General features: G+C 54.2%; 2 protein-coding genes across 5 annotated transcripts; both read right to left on the reverse strand.

Moving 5' to 3' along the window:
- Positions 1 to 648: 648 nt before the first annotated feature.
- Positions 649 to 7,822, reverse strand: RGL2 (ral guanine nucleotide dissociation stimulator like 2). Of its 3 annotated transcripts, XM_061397886.1 has the most exons (18): positions 7,705 to 7,822; positions 7,305 to 7,504; positions 5,945 to 6,028; positions 5,509 to 5,687; positions 5,329 to 5,379; positions 4,943 to 5,240; positions 4,421 to 4,672; positions 4,231 to 4,334; positions 4,054 to 4,138; positions 3,907 to 3,975; positions 3,670 to 3,744; positions 3,111 to 3,143; positions 2,870 to 2,991; positions 2,678 to 2,773; positions 2,484 to 2,595; positions 2,086 to 2,376; positions 1,444 to 1,558; positions 649 to 1,323 (listed from the first exon to the last, which is right to left on the reverse strand). In XM_061397886.1, exons 2-18 carry the CDS (start codon positions 7,461 to 7,463, stop codon positions 1,109 to 1,111), a joined length of 2,340 nt encoding a protein of 779 aa, XP_061253870.1. In that variant the 5' UTR covers positions 7,464 to 7,504; positions 7,705 to 7,822; the 3' UTR covers positions 649 to 1,108. The 3 variants fall into 3 exon arrangements, with proteins under 3 accessions (XP_061253870.1, XP_061253871.1, XP_061253872.1); XM_061397887.1 differs by lacking the exon at positions 2,678 to 2,773; XM_061397888.1 differs by lacking the exons at positions 5,509 to 5,687; positions 7,305 to 7,504; positions 7,705 to 7,822 and adding an exon at positions 6,723 to 7,298.
- Positions 7,823 to 8,557: 735 nt separating this feature from the next.
- TAPBP (TAP binding protein) lies at positions 8,558 to 18,569 on the reverse strand. 2 transcript variants are annotated; one of them, XM_061397901.1, is made up of 8 exons: positions 18,281 to 18,565; positions 17,985 to 18,155; positions 17,480 to 17,740; positions 11,415 to 11,810; positions 10,682 to 11,023; positions 10,502 to 10,591; positions 10,334 to 10,368; positions 8,558 to 9,645 (listed from the first exon to the last, which is right to left on the reverse strand). In XM_061397901.1, the coding sequence occupies exons 1-8, from the start codon at positions 18,315 to 18,317 to the stop codon at positions 9,634 to 9,636; spliced, it is 1,344 nt and encodes a 447-aa protein (XP_061253885.1). In that variant the 5' UTR covers positions 18,318 to 18,565; the 3' UTR covers positions 8,558 to 9,633. The 2 variants fall into 2 exon arrangements, with proteins under 2 accessions (XP_061253885.1, XP_061253886.1); XM_061397902.1 differs by lacking the exon at positions 10,502 to 10,591 and having other exon boundaries at positions 18,281 to 18,569.
- Positions 18,570 to 18,592: the final 23 nt, after the last annotated feature.

The following is an 18,592-nucleotide window of genomic DNA, read 5'->3' on the forward strand; positions in this document are numbered from 1 at the left end:
GAGACTAAAATCCGAAATGTCTCAAACCTAATTCTTGCCTGTATATGCAAGCCTTAACTCTCTCTTCTCTTGATTGGAAGCAACCAAGAAAAGGGCATTGACAGTGAGACAATTTGGGGAAAAGTTAAATTGAAAAACTCACAATTCTCTAACCTGCAACCCCAGAATGGAACATGGTAATCCTCTTTTGATGATTTCTTGTCATCTTCAAAATAGCCCTGGCATCTTAGTTCTTTTTAGTCTCTTTTCTTCCTAGACTTTGTTTAAATGTAGCTTAAATTGATTTCAGATCCCAGCACATAATGCATTGTGATATTCTAAGACCTCCAAGTTTGTACATTGTCCATGAAGGGGTTCTTCCATTTTTTTGTCCTAAAATTGTCTTAGGAATTCAGAGCCAAGGGTGTTTTTCACACTGATCGCTTTAATTGGATACTTGACGTGGGTGTGTAACAACTGAGGAGAAAAATGTAAGAGCCAATAAAGGAGAGGTTGCTGGAGAGGAATAAACCATTCTGAGGAAACTGTTCCCACCAAGCCCCTGCATCCAGCTTTCACGGATAGATTCGGTTGGGCCCCTTTCCCATGGGGTCTGCCTTCAGCCAGCTCCGCACCCCCAGCAGCTAGTGCACAGACTGAGGACAGGAGTCAATCAGGTAGTGTCTGGTTTATTAGTGTTGTCACAGCGACAGGAACCTCCAGAGTAGGAAGAGGAGGCTCCTGTGAGAAACTTTCTCTTGCCATTCCCTTCCCCTGGGACTCAGAGCCTCTAGGCTTTTCCTCTCCTCCTCCTTCCAGGCCTTTCCTTGGCCCTTGGCATGCTAGGATGTGGCCAGGAATCAAAAACAGATCTTTTCCCCAGCACTAGCTGTGTGCTGCATTCATGGCACGTGAGAAGCTATACACAGGTATCCAGTTTAGGCACCAAGATTACCAGTTTCACAGGGCTGAGTCTTGGCTGTCTGGTAAACCAGTGGTGCTTCACTGCCCCAGGGTGGCTGGCCACCCTTCTGGATATTTTCCCTATGTGGCAACTGCCACCACTCAGGATGGCTCCCCACGTTTGGAATGGCCACCATGAATTCTATGAACCAACAAGGCTTCCTCCTCAGAAGAGTGCCCGGGCAATCTTTCTCCCTGTGGCCTTGATCCTGGGAAAGGAACCCCCTCCTCCCTCGCTTGGGGGAGTTCCCGAGGCAGAAGGGCCACTGGTGAGGCCCACTGTAGCACTGGAGGGCCGCCGCCGCCGCTGCCGCAGGAGGAAATCGTGTGAGGCTCCGTCCATAGCGTAGAAGACGTTAGCTGAGGCGGGGATGGTCAGCTCTGAAGGTTCAGAAAAAGGTGTCAAGCACAGTCATTCCCGCACAACCCCTGGGTGTGGCAGCATTCCCACCAGCGGGCGCCACTCTCCTCCCGAGTCTGCCTTCCCTCCCAGCCCCTGACCTCGCTCCCCTGGGAGCAGCTGCACTAGCTCGTACTCCGAAGCTACCGCAGAATCACGATTATTTTTCTTAAGGACACGACTGATGACACTTGGAGCCTTGTCCTGACTTGTCACCTGGCAGGACAGCAGACCAAAAGAGCAGTTAATTGCAATGATGACCTTGGCCTTGCATCATTCCAACCCTAGCCAGTGAGCCCACCCAGAGAAAGCTGCTGCTGCTGCTCAGTTGCCAAGTCGTGTCCAACTCTTTGCGACCCCGTGGACTGTACCCTGTTAGGCTCCTCTGTCCATGGGATTCTCCAGGCAAGAATACTGGAGTGGGTTGCCATGGCCTTCACAGAGAAGGCTGCCCTTGTCCAAACTTTTGAGTTACCAGGGAAACCCAAGATGGTGGCCCCCTGTACCCCACGGGCCAGCCCACGTGGTTGCCGGGCTGTTCCCTCCGGGGAAACCACTGTTGGTTCTGAGAATCTCAGAGGACACCCGAAGTTCAAAGTGCAGCAGCTAATACAAAGTAACTTTGAAAATAAAACATGGCTGCTAAAACCAAAGGTCAATTAAAACTAAAATCATCCTCCCCTTTGGCTGTTGACACCTAAGACATCATCTCCACCCCCAACCTCCTGACCCACAGCTCTCACCAAGATGCTCTTATAGACACTGCCGTCTTCCCCCAGCTCCATCTGGACTCGGATGATTCGGCAATCAGAGGTCCCTGGCCCAGGCACCCCTCCCCCACATCCAGGCCCCTTGGAGGCCCCTTCTGCACCCCCACTGAGCGGGGAACCACAGGAGGCTGAGCGGCGGTGACCTCGAGAAGGCCGAGGGGAGGAAGCTGGGGGAGAGAGGTGGCTGGGGTCAGCTGGACTCTGCAGGGCTGGGGTGCTTTCCAGGGCGGAGTCCAGAGATGAGACAGACGGCCACTTCATGTGCTGGGGACCAACCAGACAGAACTGGCATGAAGGGAGGAAAGCCAGGGGAGAAAGATTCACAAAGTCAGGGCCTGTGTAGAGACCAGAGGCTCAGGAGTGGAGCTCACCTGGGCCAGCCGGGTCAGCAGTGGGGCGGGGGTTCCAGGCACCTCCTCTGCTCCCACACTGGGCCGATCCCAGGAGACGAGGGGGGTGGGACCCCCAACAGAACCCAGCACCCTGGAATGGCAGGAGATTGGGAGGATCAGAAGAAGAAGGACAAGTCCCCAAGAGACTGCCCTCCAACCACTGACTCCCTCACTCTGTCCACTGCGAGATGACCAGTGTTGGCCGAAGCACCCGCGGGGCAGGTGGGTCACCGCTCCCAGGCGTCTCCACCTCACAGGACACACGATGGCTGGGGAGGGGGCAATGGGGCAGAAGTCAGGACATGACACACTGACCCCCACATTCAGCCTGTGCCCTGGAGTCCCAACCGCACCCAGCCAGTCACCTCTGCGCCTCTGTCAGTGGCCGGAGCCCCTGTAGCCACCGCTGGATATCGGGGTCAGGTCGGAGGTCATAGCCACGACATTCGTTCTGGAGCCGCCGCAGCTCAGAAAGGACAGCAAACTCCTAGGAAGGAGCCCACAGACTGCAGGAGGCCCAATCCAGGGAGCTCTGACTTCGCCCTCCTCTCCCTTTCCTGGGATGGGGCTACAGATGGCTGGCATATGGCCAAGCACTCTCCTCACCTTCCTCCGCTTGTCAAAATTGATGTATCCATTCTGCAAGGGGAAGGGGGTGGGGTGAGGGTCCCAACCCTGCCACAGAGAGCATATCCCCTCTCCCCACACTGGCCTCTGTGACTCCTCTGGCCCCCCGCTCCTCCCCCTCTTACCCATCACACCCTCAGCCCACTACCTTGCCCTTTACATTGAACATCACAGGTAGAAACTGTGGCCAATTTACAGAGAAGAAAACTAGAGATCAGAAAAGGAACTTGCCCAAGATCCCAGCTTTGGTTTATTTATCAAACGTTTTGTACGTATGCTTGCACCTCAGGCGTGCTCTGAGCACTCGCCAACATTAATTCATCCAACCCTCATAAGAAAGGCTTGATGTAGATGCTGTCACTAGTCTCCCACTTACAGCTCACTGAGGCACAAGAAGGTTAAGCACATTTGCCAAAATAACAGAGTCCTGGCCCTTACTGTTTCTGCCTTGCACTGGAAAGAGGTGGCCTGTCAGACCCTGAGGTCTCTTCATTCCATCACCATAATACACACACACACACACACACACACTACTGACCTCCAGCTCATCCTTAGAGGCTGCGTCCAACATTACGAGGTCTTTTAAGAAGGTGCCAAGGTATGGGACCACACCCTGAGGTCAGAAGTCAGAGGGTCAGTCACCCCTGCCACTAATCCCAGGGATCCCCCTCCCTCTGCACTTTCCTAACCCATTGCCCCAGAACAAGTTTAATTCTCCTCCCCCTGCTGTGCCCCCTTCCCAACCCTAGCGCTTCCACCCCCAGTGGTCACTCACCCCACCCCGGGAGGCAGACCTCGGGGACTTCTTGGAATTTGGCTCCAGAGAGGGCTGCAGCTTCACCTCCTGACGGTGACAGAACAAGGTGACATGGGGGATGGGGGTGGGGGGAGATGGCAGGAATGCCAGGGAATGGGGCCTCACCTGCAGGAGGAGCTCCCGGCTCTGGGAATAGTTATCCTCCTCAGAGAAAATCTGGCAGAGGCTGGAGAAGACTCTGAGGCTGTCCCTGGGGGGTGGGGGGCAGCGGCCTTGAGGAGGGGCCTAGCTCAGCTCCCGACTCCAAGCCCTGACTCCCCTCCAGGGCCCTGTCCTCCCCACCTGGTTGCTTCCCCCCAGGCTGCCCGAAGCCTGTGGATGGGGCTGGATTGCAGGGCTGATACCACAGCATACACTGAAGAGAAATTTCGGAGCAGACGGCACTCCTGTAGGGTCACAGACAGAGATCACAGCTTTCGGACGGACCTCTTTCCACACCTTGATCCCCAACAGGGCCAAGTCTCTCTCGTACCTCTGCCACGCGGATCCACTTCTCCAAGAGCCGGGCCCTCTGGGGAGGACGAAGTGGCCGTACGGTCACATCTCCAAGCCCTTCTCCAGTTGAGGTAGCCCCCAGGACAGAGCTGACCACTGCCCCTGCCACCTTGTTGAACTGTGTGACAGTCGCCCGGACAGATGGGCAGAGGTGAGAATGTCCTGGCCGGTCTCTGTGACCCCACAGGCCCCCCAGGCACTGAGAGGGGACCAGATTGAGAAACAGCTCCTGCAGGGCAGAGGTAAGAGGTTAAAGTTCATAGTCAAGTGAGGTCAGCCTTCCAATGTCAGGGGTGTGAGGATCTCATGTGGCCAAGGAACCAGAGGGGCATAGGGTTTGAAGGGCAACAATCAAGGGGAAATGGGGAAAGGTCAAAACTGGGTGGACAGAGGAGGCTGGGAGCTGGACCAGGAAGGACTGGAAGCCAGGTAAGGACATGGAGTTAGGGACAGGTTAGTAAGGGGGCAGGGGTCATGGGGTCAGAGGTCAGGGTCTCACCGCATCTAGCAGGGTCAGCTGTTCGGCCAAGTGGTCAGCGAGGTACACCAGGACATCCGTGGGGTCAGCAGGGGGATCGCCGGGGAGGGCCAAGGGCTTAGGAAGTTCGGGGGTCTGGGGGTCCACCCGGGACCGGAGGTTGCGGATGAGGTCAGCGCCGCCCCCCACAATACCCTCCCCTGCTGCATACCCTGTCCGAAGAAAGAAGCTCTCAAGCCGGTCAAGCTGACCCTTGACCTCAGAGCCAAAATCCTCAGGGTGAGAGGCCAGCCAGGTTAACAGTACAGAGATGGCTACCCTGGGAGAAGGGGAATTCACCGGGGATTAGGTGTCAGGCTGCTGCTTGGCCGGAGAAAACTGTGAAGTCAGACTCAGGGGTCACTTACCCTTTTGTCCTCTCTAGCTCATCAGCAGGATGAGATTCAAGAGCTTCCAGCCTGGGGAAGGGAAGAGATTCTATGTGTCCATGTTTTCCAAAACCCTAGCGGTTTTGACTATTTGGGTGGGATGTCTGGCTTTAGAAAGTCAAGACATGTCAATGACCCTTGGTCCTTTAGTAGCCTGACCTGTCAACCATAAGCCCTAGCAGGGCAGGCGTGGAGGTGAAGGCCCGGTGAGTGGCCAAGAAGGCTGCTGTGAAGGTCATGTCAGCCCCTGATGTACGGGCGTCCAGCAGGTGTCTGACCAGGGCCTCCAGGGTGCCAGCTCGGAGTTTCCGGGAGGAACGCAGAGGAGGCCTTGGGGCCTGGGGGAGACAGAGCACCAGCCACTGACCCTTTTTTCAACTCTCCCTCGCTAGATCTCTGGGAGAAATCCCAGACCTAGGAGATGATTCAGCCTCATTGTATTAGGATTCAGAGAGAGCAAATGACTCGAACTAAGTCACACAGCTGAGTCCAGTCTCCAAACCTCCAACCTAGTATTCTGGCCAGAAAGTCAGTGGGAGGCAGGGGAACTGGGAGGTGGTAGGTCAGAGGTGAGACATCAAAGTTATAATCTCACCAAGGAATCAAGAGGCTGATACTGGCGACTTGTGACTGTAAAGGTAGCACCATCCTCCTCCTCCTCCCAGACAGACACAGGGGCCTGGAGGAGCAAGAAGGGGAGGTCAGATGGTTCCACACCCCACCCCACTGCCCAAGCCTCACCCCCAAGCCCTGCTCCTCCCTCTGTGCCCCTCACCTGTTGCGGAGGGGGACAGTACCAGCGAGTACGAGGGGTTGGGGGGGCTGGTGACCCCAGGTCTTCCCCACTGGGGCCCAGACAGCCCCCCCCAAGCCGCCTCAGGGCCCGGTGGAGTCTAAGGGGTTGCAGTGGGGAGTTGGATGGAATGCAGGAACCCTGAGCCTGGTGACCGCTGCAGCCCCTTCCCCCCAGAGCTGAACCCTTGAACAGCCAAGAATCCAGGTGCAAAGGTAGGAGGAGGGGGAAGCAAGAGAGGCAGAAAGCCTGAGGCAGCGATCTAGAGAAGCTGAAACCTCAGTCACAGGCACAACCGCATGCTCCGCCCTCCCCCGCAGTAACTAGCCAAGCCCAAAGAGTAAGTCCCCTTAGCCCCCTTTCTCCGGGTCCCTCCTCAGCTCTGGAGACCCCCCTCAGGGCGGCGGCGCCGATCCCAATACAGGAAGGAGAAGGGGAAGTGGGGATGGTGTGTGTGTGTGTGTGTGTGTGTGTTGGGGGGGGGGGGCGGTGGTTTAGACTCACAGAGTCATGTGACCCCGGCCGCTCCCCCAACCGATCCCGAAAAACCAGCCCTGCTAGTCACCCAGTCAGTCCTCACCCAGACTCTGGATAAGAGTGTCCAAAACCTCGGGGCCCCAAATCCAACTTTCGGCCCTTCTTAAGGCCCGAATCCTACTCCTGCCACTAGCCCCGGAGAGAAGCAGGTGACCACCAGCCACTCGGCCCGGGACCGCCCTCAACGGTCTGAGAGCCTCGGCTCCCCATCTCCGCCCAGCCCCAGGCGGCGGAGCGGAGCGGGGAGGGGTCACGAAATAGAAGGGTTCCCTCCCCAATCCCGAAGTCGGAGGAGCGGGTTACTGTGGAAACAAACCCCTCCCCGCCAAACAGACACCCGGAGGGAGACAGGGACCTCGACTCCACGCCCGGAGGGACGGGCCACTCGGGCGCGGGCGGAGAGGGCGAGGGACCCGCAGGCCAGCCAGCCACACGCGCCGTGCGCGAACGGGGCAGGCTCCTGAGTGTCTGTGCCGCACAGAACCTCGGAAACGCCGGGGCTCCCCGCTGGGGGACACGGGCCGACTCCGGCGAGAGGCGCAGCAAGGGCTGAGGCAGGAAGAGACGCAGGGACACAGACTCGCAGCGGGGAGAGTCTCCGGGACACATGCCGCCCGCGCCTCACCTCGTCGTCGTCGTCGTCGTCTTCCTCCTCCTGCCCCCCGCCCCCGCCCCGGCCACTGGGGCCCCCACCCTCTTCGGGGTCTCGACTCCGGAAGCTGCTCAGCACGACTCCCCCAGGGGGGCTCGTGTCCCACAGCAGCCGCAGGGGCCGCGGGAGCATGGCCGGCTGAAGGAGTCAGCGGGGTCGGGCCATGGGGGCGCCTGAGGAGAGACAGGAGCGGGGAGGCGGGGGTCAGGGGTGCGCGGGGCCCCAGAAGGTGGGCTCCAGGTAGTCGCCGGGAAGCCCCGCGGGGAGGTGGGGCGGGGGGCAACGCTGCAGGGGCACACAGGGCCTGGCGTTGTGTGGACCGGGGGTCAGGAGCACGGGCTCGGGCGGGGTTACGGGGGGCTCCGGCTCTGACCTGCTCAGGACGGGTGGGGACAGCGCGGCTCCCGAGTTGCCGTTCCCGTCGGTCTCCGGCCCCGGATCACGTCCCCGGACCGAGCCCGTCCCCGGCTTTTCCGCACCCCCTTGTACGCCCCCCCCAACCCCCCGCCCCGCCAGACTCCCGGGCCCTCCCGCCCTTTCCGCTCCCCCCCGACGTCCGCCCGCCCCGAGAGCAGGAGCCAAAAGGGAAGGAAGTGAGGACAGGAGCCACGGCCGCGGACTTAGAGGAGCGCCGGACGCTTGGGGGCTGGGACCCAGGAGCCCGGGTCTCCAGCCCGACTGTGCTCGGGGAGCCTGGAGCCCACGTTGCTCTGCGCTGAGTGGGGACAGGGATTCCCGTTTCCAGCCCCCGGGGAAGGGCGAGAGCCGAATCTAACATCCCGCTCCTCGCACACCGCGAGGCTAAAAGTCCCGCGGGGAGCGTGTCAGGGGGAACGGGCCCAGTTTCTCCGGGCCACCGGGGCTCCACTCCGCCCCAACCCACGCGTGTAGCGGGCCAAAATCCGGTCCGGGTTTTCGGGGGAGCCCGGGGCTCCTCTCTTGCTCGGGAGTGGGCGGGGCAGGAAGCCGCCACTTCCGGTCCCAGAGAGGGCGCCGGGGGTTGTTTCCGGCGCCGAGGCCGGCCCCTCCGCTGCCCTGGTCCCTCGCGAGTGCCCGCGGCATGAGGGCACGCTGTCGGCCGTGGGTGGCGCCCGGCTTCAGTCCCTTCCAAAGGGGCGTCGGGTGCCGCCAAGGCGTTAGAGGCAGGCCGTGGGAAGGAACCATGGGGGAGTGGAAGTGTCACAGCGCCTGGAAAGAGGGTCCCTGAGGTAGAACTGAGAGGTTCCTTTTGAAAAACACTGCAACGAGTTTATTGCCACACGATTAGACCCGCACCCTGCGTCCGTCGGGCCGACCGACCTGGCCCTCGAAGGGGACCCCCCTCAGCCGAGCCGCTGCTTCCTTCTTCCAGTAGTTTATTTGATTCAACACATTTTTTTAATCTTTCGGACGAAAAAAAGGCCAACTTCTTAAATTGAGCGCCCTCCAGCGGGCCCTGTGCAGGCGCGGGAGACACCGCAGGGAAAGGACAGGGTCGTCCCAGCCTTCGAGGAGCCAACAGTCCGGGCAGGGAGGCAGGCTTTTAACAACGACTCGCACAATCACTTAAATACAACCGTGGTGAACCGCACCAGAGGGACACGCGGCGGTCTGAGGGGGCGAGGCTGACCTGGTCCGTAGCCCAGGCAGAGACAACAACGCTCTGGGACCCAGAGGGAGTGGGAGGCCATGGAGAAAAGGATCAGCTTTAGGTGTAATGAGCATCGGGAGGAGGGCGGGAGAGCGCTAAGCGGAGCAGTGGCTGGAGGGCAGGGATGCACTGAGTCAGGGCCGGAAAGAATGGATTTGGCCTCTAGAGCACCGGTTCCTGTCCCAGATGTCCCTGAGACTATTTCAAGGGCTACGTGAGGTTTAGACTATTTTCATAGCAATCCTGAACTGTTACTTGCCTTTTCACTCTCGGTCACTAAAGAACCTACACTGGCGTTTTCCTGAAGCTACATGACATGTACTGACATCGTCCCCACAGCTAATGGAACGTGTGCTTGTGTCTTCCTGTGTATTAAATTGTTCTCAGTTTTGAGAACAGTACAGTAAATATCTGTGGCTTATAATCTACATAAGTGAAAGCTTTATAGAGTCCTTAATAATTTTTAAGAGATCCTGAGACCAAAAATTTTGAGAACCGCTGCTCTAGAGTCCTAAGGAGGTGAATGCCTTGTGTCTTTTCAGGAAGCATTCCAGTGGCTCAGTGGAGAGAGACTGGAGGGAGCAGGAACAGAGGGCATACAATTTGGGGAGTTATTACAGTAGCTTAGACCGGAGAGGACGGTGGCTTCCCCAGGATGGTGCTGAGTTGGTTTCACTCTGTTTTCTGGAAGAGAAATAAAAAGGTGAGGGATTCAGGGTATTAGAAAGCAGGGTTAAATGCTCATGGTCAGTCCAGAGACAGTGAACGTCATGGGCACAGAGGTGGCAGCAGAAAGAGGCTAACGCTTTCTGTGTATTTTAAGCCTGGCAGATGCAGCACCAAGTGCTTCTGCTCCTGCATCTTTCAAAGGAGATGCCATATCTCCTTAAATCCTTCCAACAGCCCTCTGAGGCTCTGCTGACCGGTACAGTAGCCACCATTCACTCGTGTCTGTTGAGCATTTGAAATGTGGCTAGTCCATACTGAGGTTTAAAATAAACCACTGTTTTTGAAGACTCAGGATGGAGAAAACACTATAATTTCTTATACTGATGACATGTTGCCATGCCAACATTTTGGATATATTACATATATTTTACCTTTTTAATGCAGTCCCTAGACTATGCATTTAAATTTACATATGTGCCTTGTGTTATATTTCTATAGGATATCACTGCCTAAGTCATTTTCCCCCCCTTACACCCAAGGAAACAGGTGTAGCCTGTTTGAGGTGGCGGGATTTAATGCAGGTCTGTGTGAATTCCAAGGCTGGATTCTGCCCACCAGGCCAGCAGCCGCCCTCTTGGGTGAGGAGTTGGGGAAAGGGGATAAAATGAGAAGGGAAAAATAAAGGAAAGTGGAGTGTTGTTACCTTTTCCATTGAATTCTGTGTGGTCAGGTAGGCAGCTGTGGAGAGAGATTGAGAAGAGATGGGATGGGGGAGCAGTAGGGCAAAGGGATGAGTGTCAGACTTCTTTGGGAGGAGGCAGATAATGTCTTGCCTCTCAAGGGTCCCAGTTTGGGTGGGGCTCACACTCACCGGCCCAGCCCAGTGCCTTGAGGAGCCCAAGGAGGAGAAAGGCAGACAGGAAGAGACCAATGCCGTCCTCCAGAGAGGGCCCAGAGAGACCTGGCAGGCAGAAGGGGCAAGAGAGTGAGTCTGAAATTCCCAGGCACACCCCCCAGCGCCACCCCATTTCTCCGTCCTCCAGACTCTTACCAGCCACCTGCAGGGTGACCTCAGCGCTGCGCCCCAGGGCGGACAGGCTGGGGTGGTGGACTCGGCAGGCATAGCGGGCCCCATGCTGCTCACTGGTGACCGGGGGCAGCTGCAGGTGTGCGGAGAGGCTCAAAGAGCCATCTGAGTGATGTCTCAGGGCCGAGAGCCACCTCTGGCCCTCAGCCTTCTGAAGGCGACCCTCTGGGCCACCCCGAAGCTCCCATTCCACCTCCAGCCCATGGGAGGGGTAGAAGTGGGACACGAGGCAGAGCAGCTCTGGGGGTGCCTCCCCAGGAGCAGCCCATACAAGAGGCGCTGGTGTCAGGGCCACCTTGGGGGGTTCTGGGGAGAGAGGAAGAAAGGAGCATGGGGAATTGATCTACACAGCCCTGCCTCAGAGGCCCTCTGTGTGCCCTCTGGCTCCCCATACTGAGAGGGTTTAGGGGTTTCCTCCCAGGTTGGGGAGCCCACCATCTCCCCATTGGTGTTTCGCAGGAATCTTCATGCCGTGTCCCCAGCCTCAAGGACCCCTTCTTCAGATTTGGGAACCTCCATCCCAAAGCCCTTTAGATCCCTAGGAATCCTTTACCCATTGCCCCTCTGACTCCCAGGGACCCCAGTATATCTCCCCGTATTCACCCAGCACCCTTTTCTCCACTATCCTCCCATCATGGAGTCCCTACAATCCTAGTGACCATCGTCTACCCATAAGAATCGCCATATCCTCACTCACTCAGTACAGCAAGCTCCAGGGTGATCTGCCCTTGCAGGTATGGCAGGTGAACAGTAGCCAGATAGGTACCCTCCTGGGAGGGCCGAACTGCAGGCAGCCAGAAGGTCCCATTTCCGGTCCATGGCCCCCAGGGCTCATCGTCATCCCAAGCAGCAAATGCCACTGCCCCCTCTCGGGCGGCTGGCACCTGCCCATTCAGTCCAGGAGTCACAGCTAGCAGCAGGTGCCCCTTACCCAGGTGCTGGCGTCGCCACTCCAGCCCAAAGGGAGGGGGACCTGGGGCCAGAGAAGGAGCCTTGGGGGTGAGGGGCACGTAGGCAAAGCTCAAGTCCAGCAAGGCATCTTGTCCCATTGGGATGCGAGGGGTAGGGGTGTGAGTGAAGACAGTTAGGACAGCTGGGGACGGTGGGGAGAGAAGGGTCGGGAGGGGAAGAGAAAGAGAAAAAATAGAGAATTGGGTTATGGGGAGGAGTTAACTCTTACCCACCCCTCCAAGGACACTTCCTTGGACACTCACCATCTCCCAGCCCTCCCTGCAAACCCCCTTTGTCCTGGGACTGTGGGACCCACTGTAACTCAGAGTGAGCAGAGGGGTCTTGAGGTGAATAAGGGCGGCCTTTAAAGGCTGCTCGGAACACACAGCCCATTCTGCACCAGCCCTGGGGACAGAGGGATCTGAGGGTCCTTTTGACACAGCCTGAACCAGCCCACCAGTCTCCACACCCACACTTGAAGAGCCAGGCCTTTCTTGGTTTGCTGGTGAAGACAGTGATGACTCATGACTGTCAATCCCCTGATGCTACACAGAGTATTTACTGACCCTGGAAGGTTCTGGCTCTAGACTAAAGCTGAACACAGACCTCTGGGCTCTGCTTAGGCAAGTATAGGCTGGTTAAATGCCTGGAGCCTGATTGCCCTGATCAGTCCCAACTCAGCAGCTGTTATATAGCCTTGGGCCGTTAGTTTACTCTTCAGTGTCCCGTTCTCCTAAATAAGGATGATGATGATGCTAGTACTCATCCCAAGGAGTTGGAGCAGTGAAGGTTCAGTCAATTTATATCTGCTACTGATCTGGACAACAAAGACACCTATATATTAAAGCTGCTTAGAATAGTGCCTGGAACACAGTACATCTACAAAAGTGTTTGCTGTGATTACAGCCAGTCATCTGCCAGACAAACATAACATGTCCCAGCTGAACAGCATCTCTAGAACATCCCCTGGCCCAGCTCCAGTGCCGGTCTTCCCTGCCTTAAATGATCACCACCAGCCCCTAGGCACTAAAGGAAAACATTTGCAATCCCTAAGATTCCTTCTAATTCATTCATTTGACTAATATTGATTGAGCACCTAGGATGTTCAAAGTTGATGAGAGTGGTGAACAGGACAGGCAGCCCCCTGCCCTCCAACTGTGCAGTCTGATAAGAAAGACAGATTGCCAAACATAACACGCTATGTGCCATCCCCACCAGGCCCTAATTCTGTCTCCCAGATAGATGTTACATTTGTTTCCGACTCAAGTGCTCATCCGGAGAAGGCAATGGCAACCCACTCCAGTGTTTTTGCCTAGAGAATCCCAGGGACGGGGAGCCTGGTGGGCTGCCGTCTGTGGGGTCACACAGAGTCAGACACGACTGAAGCGACTTAGCAGCAGCAGCAAGTGCTGCTTCTGCTACATTTGGGCAGTTACAGCAGCCTCCTCTCAGATCTCGCTCTCCTTCATTTCATCCTCACACTATAACCAAATAACATGGCTGCAAGTCTGACCCAGGCACTTGCCTGTTTAAAAATCCCAGTTACCTAGGAACCTAGCAACTAAAAGCAGAGGCTGGCGCTAGAGGGCCCAGGTTCAATCCCTAGCCTTGCTTCTTACAAGTTGTGTGTCCCTGGACAAGTTACCTAACTGCTCTGTCTCATATTTCTTCATCTGTGACATGGGTATAACATCAGTACTTAGTTCTTACGGTTGTTCAGAGGAATAAATAAGATTATGCCTATAAAGTGCTTAGAACAGGAGCTGGTGTATAGAAAATGCTTAGCTGTTACTACTTTCATTACTGTCATCATCATGGTGAAGGATTTGCAGGGTATCTTGGAAAAATGACTTTATCTCTATTTTCCCATTAGTCCAATGACTGATCCTTGCCTAGCTTTTGTAGGAATCATGTAAAATAACAGGCTTTTGGAAAAATGGCACCCACATACCTACACATACACACAAAACTTCTGATGATTCACTATCACTTATAAACCCCAGCTTTCAAGGAACTGGGTAATCTAGCCTTTCCGGACTTCTCTTGCACCCGAAGAACCAGCCACGGAGAAGCCCTTTCTATGACCAGTAGAAAATCTGTTGTCATTGGGCTTTTCTTAGCTTTGTTCAACTGCCAGAAATGTCTGGGTCTTCCAAGTGGAAGTAATTTTTTTTTCCTCTTGTGATTATTTTTGTTTTTTGGTTGTGCCATTTGGCTTGCAGAATCTTAGTTCTACAACCAGAGATGGAACCAGAGCCCTTGGCAGTGAAAGCGTAGCAGAGTTCTAACCACTAGACCACCAGGGAATTCCCTACTTTTATGTAACTTTTAATCCTAGCTTCTAAGACCCACAAAGTTAAACTTCTCTGAACCTCACAGGACTATTTTTGTTCAAGAGAGTAAAAAAAGTAAGCAATTTCATTTAGTTTATTTAAATCCAGAAACACACTTTTGAATTGTATGAATCAATCTGTAGAATTAATAAGCAAATCTTAAGCTAAGAGTGCTCTTTAATATGGGTAATTGAAGCAATTTTAGACCTACATTCCACAACCTGGACTCTGTAAAAATACACATGTAAACATAACAGGGCCAGAACCTGTTGGTAAGGAAATTTCTACTGTTTCACAGTTTGTATTATATAGGTCTATGCTTTTCTGTTAAAAGTGAATGATAACAACTATTATAGGGTATTACTGAAAAAAATTAAACCCAAATCTAATCAAACCTCTAGCTCTATCAATGTATAGGAAACATGGAGGGAAAAGGAACACAGAAAATGACAGGATGAGCAAACAATTGGTCAAATATAGAATAAGGGAACATCTACAGAACAAATGACAAGCCAATAGCATTTAAAGGGATAGGGCAATTACAATAAGACAGACTCAAGAGATAAAACTGCTATGGACTGGATGTTTGCGGCTCTGCCTTCCCCAACCCCCAATTCATACGTTGAAGCCCTAACCTGCAATGTGACTGGAGACAGGGAGTTGGACGAGGTGATACAAGTCAATGAGGTCATAGGTAAGCCCTAATCTGATGGAGCTGGTGCCCTTATAAGAAGAGGGAGAAATAGCAAAGCTCTCTCCCTCTTCCCTCCCTGTGAGGACACAGCCAGAAGGCAGCTGTCTGTGAGCACAAGGGGAGAGTTCTCAGCAGACATCAGCCATGTTAGCACACTGATCTTGAACTTCTAGCCTCCAGAACTGTGAGAAAATAAATTCCTATTGTTTAAGCCCCCCAGTCGACGATATTTTGTGATGGTAGCCCAAGCAGATTCAACAACCAAAGAGAAAATATAGACATCTTTTTGATCCTGATTCAAACAAATCAATTGTAAAATAGCATCACTGAGACAATTGGGAAAAATTTAGTATGGGCCAGAAATTAAATCATATTAAGGAATTATTATTTGTTTTGTTAGGTATAATGCTATTGTGTGTAGGGGGGATGTTAAAGTCCTTAGGTAATAGAGATGTTTACTGAAGTACTTATGAGTAAAATAATATGATGAGACATACTTATAAACACTTCCAAAAAAGAATAGAAAATTGGAGGAAGATAGGTATAACAATTTGGTAGGGCTTCTCTGGGGATCCAGTGGTTAAGAATCCTCTTTACAATGCAGGGAGCACAGATTCAATCCCTGGTCCAGGAAAATCCCACATGCCCTGGAGTAACTAAAGCCATGCGCCATAACTACTATTGAGTCTGCACTGTAGAGCCTGTGCTCCGCGACAAGAGAAATGGCCACAATGAGAAGCCCTCACACTGCAGCTGAAGAAAGCCCACGCCCAGCAACGAAGACCCAGCACAGCCAAAACTAATAGATAAGATGTTATTCCCATTAAAAAATTCGGTAAATGTAATAACTGTACAAGTAGGTATACAGTGTATGGCGGGTTCATTTTCCTCTCCTAGTGTATCACTGAAACTTTCTATAATAATTTTAAAAGAATGATGAGAAATACTATACACACAAAGTATATTAAGAAAGTATATTTGTCAACAAACATTTTAGAGTATTTAACAACTTACTTGGTAAGAAATAAAGTATAAATAAATCCATACTAGCAAAACTATTGATCTGTGACCCTGGAAAGAGTCTATTTTTAATTTTACATTTTAAAAAAAAAAAACCTTTCATTTTCTTAAATCCCTAATCAAGCAAGAATGTTTGAAAAGGAAGACTGAGCACAGCAACTAGTTTTCACCCCCGGTGGTGGGTGAGCTGCAATAACGTTCTCACCTGGCCATGCCCTTGGCTCCCTATCCACACTTCTTTTAGGGCTCAAGTCACTTTCTACTCTAAAACTATCCCATGGCAAATCTGATGAGAACGTTTCTGAGTAGACTCTACATCTAATCACCTCTGTGACCCTTAAAAGTGTTCAAGGCCACCCCAGAGATTCTGATTTAATTTACCTGGAGTGAAATTTTTAAGGATTCTTATTTGTAGACCGAACTGAGAACTACAGGGCCCTAATTTATTCTTGGTGATAATAAACATTTATTAAGTCAGTGAATAAATTAACAAAGTGTCTCCCTTGATTGTCACAACAACAGGAAGGCAGATGGGAAATACCATCCACATTTTACAGCTAGAAAAGCAGATTCAGAGAAAAAGGGACATTCTTACCCTACCTCGTGAAACCAACAGCCTTGGAAATATTTCTGTCCACTAGAGACAACTGCCGTCCCCACAAGGAACAGTTTGCCTCTGTCCCTGCCCTGGGCAATGTCTGGGGACAAAGAATGGAGGTGGAAGCAGAGGTGAGGATTGTGTAGTGGGTGCTGAGTCCCACGGGTGATTCTCGAACGTCAGGGAGAAGGTACTGGGGAAGGCAGGGTGTAGGGCTCAGTAGGGGTTGACTGGCAGGTCAGGCTGTATGCTTTCCATAAAATCACACAATGTTTAAGAATTGCCAAGGACTCTGTTCCCATCACCCTCCAGAGAAGAGCTCCAAGAAACCCAAATCCAGGTTGCATCTTCCCCACTTTTGCTTTATCCACCCACTCCCAAGACCAAGACCCAAAAACTGCCCAACCCCTGGGCCTCGAACCGGGTTACACAATGCGGCAAGTGGTCCGTCCTTGCAGCCGGAACCACCAGATCCCCCGCCGCGTCCCTTCCATGCACTCAAGCCCACCATTCAGTGACCACCCACAGAGTCAACGCATCATCACGAGCCATAAGAGGAGGCTGTCAGGGGAGATTAACGCGCTTAAGCGCAAGAGCCTGTGCTTTGCTGATTGTTGCAGCGCCGGATGTGGGAACGGGTGGGGCGTGAAGGCAGTTTTTTTTTTTTTTAAACAGGGTGAACAGCAAAGGTGGGAGCGCCTAGCAAGATCTCAGAGGAAAGCAGCAAAAGTTCCTGCTTCTGAGACCCTCCCAAGCCCCTCGCCTAGCCAGTTGCTTAAGGTCTGCTGCTGCTGCTAAGTCGCTTCAGTCGTGTCCGACTCTCTGCGACCCCATAGACGGCAGCCCACCAGGCTCCTCTGTTCACAGGATTCTCTAGGCAAGAATACTGGAGTGGGTTGCCATTTCTTTCTCCATTCTTGAGGTCAGGTGTCCGGAACCCCCCCTCTCTCCAAAACCCCGCCCCAAACCGCATTTTATTTTAGATTAGGTTGAGACTAGATGAAGCGGTAAAGACATTTTAACTTTAACTGAACTGCCTTGATTTACAAATAAAGAAACGGAGACCCGACTGGGGAAGTGACTCGCTCAAGTCCGCAGAGCGAATTAACGGCTGATCTGGACTCTTAAAATCTACCCAGTAATCTCCCATTCCCTTCTGTAGCTACCTGTTGCCATGGTGATGAGAGCAGGCTCCGGCTGAGGCTCCGACTGTGGTCGAAGGAGGCTGGAGAGGCTGAGGAACGGGCTAGACATGCTGACCATGAGCCAAGTCCCGTCCAGGGCCCGCGGGCAACTCTGCTCCGGGGTCAAGCCGCTGAGCCATTTGGCCGAGGCTGGGAGCGGGACGTAGAGGCTCATCTCGCAGCGTGGCGCGGGGGCGTCCCGGGGATACTGCCTGAAGGCGGCCTGAAGGGCGCCCGCGGGGTCTGTGAACGCAGAGAGAAGAGCTGCAGGCGTAAAGTCTCCGCCAGGAAAGAAGAGGGGAGGGCAGAGTCCAGGGACTTACAAAGGTGCAGACTAGCCGGTCGTGAGAGACTGACAGGGCGGATCGTTTCACTTTACAGCTGGGGGAAGCTGAGGCCCGAGGTCACTGAGACCCAAAGGGCTGGGGGGGGGGGGGTGGTGTTCGGAGGAGGCAACAGAGTTGGAAGCGAGTCCGGGATGACTCACCGTGAATTTTGAGGTAGCGCTCTGGCGCGAGGTCCGGTCGAAGAGGTGGGCTCTCCGCGCCCTGGCGCAGCAGCAGGGCAGCGGGTTTCTTGGCCAACTTGCCCCCGCCCGCATCCTCCACGAACCAGCACTCAATCACCGCGGGTCTGGCCGAGACAGCGGTCGCCAAGCCTGGGGAGAGGCGCGCGAGTGAAGGCACGGCCCCAACTTCAGGTGACCCGACCTCCCCCATCCCCGGACGTGGCGGGGCTCACCTCCCACCGTTCCCTGTGCCAGGAGTCACGGGGGTCGCTCACCCAAAGCCACAGCGAGGAGCAGGGACAGGCGCTTCATGGCGTTCGGATTTCTCAGCTCCGAAGCAGCCTCTTCCTCCTTTCACTTTCACTTTCCTCCAAAGGCCAGCAGGTGGGGCGGAGGAAATCCCCTCTCAGGCTAAGGGAAAGTTCGTGGGAGGCAGGTTCTCTCCCCGCCTTCCCCCTTCCCTTGCGCCGGGCAGGGGTTCCGGAACATCCTCTCCAGTTGGGGAGTTCCGGTCTGGGGACCTCAGCCCCGCCCAGGCCTCCTGGATCACCCAGCGCTGCAGAGTCCGGGAGTCTTCCCACACCCGA

Source organism: Bos javanicus, chromosome 23 (genome assembly GCF_032452875.1).
Source record: "Bos javanicus breed banteng chromosome 23, ARS-OSU_banteng_1.0, whole genome shotgun sequence".
Lineage (NCBI taxonomy): Eukaryota > Metazoa > Chordata > Mammalia > Artiodactyla > Bovidae > Bos > Bos javanicus.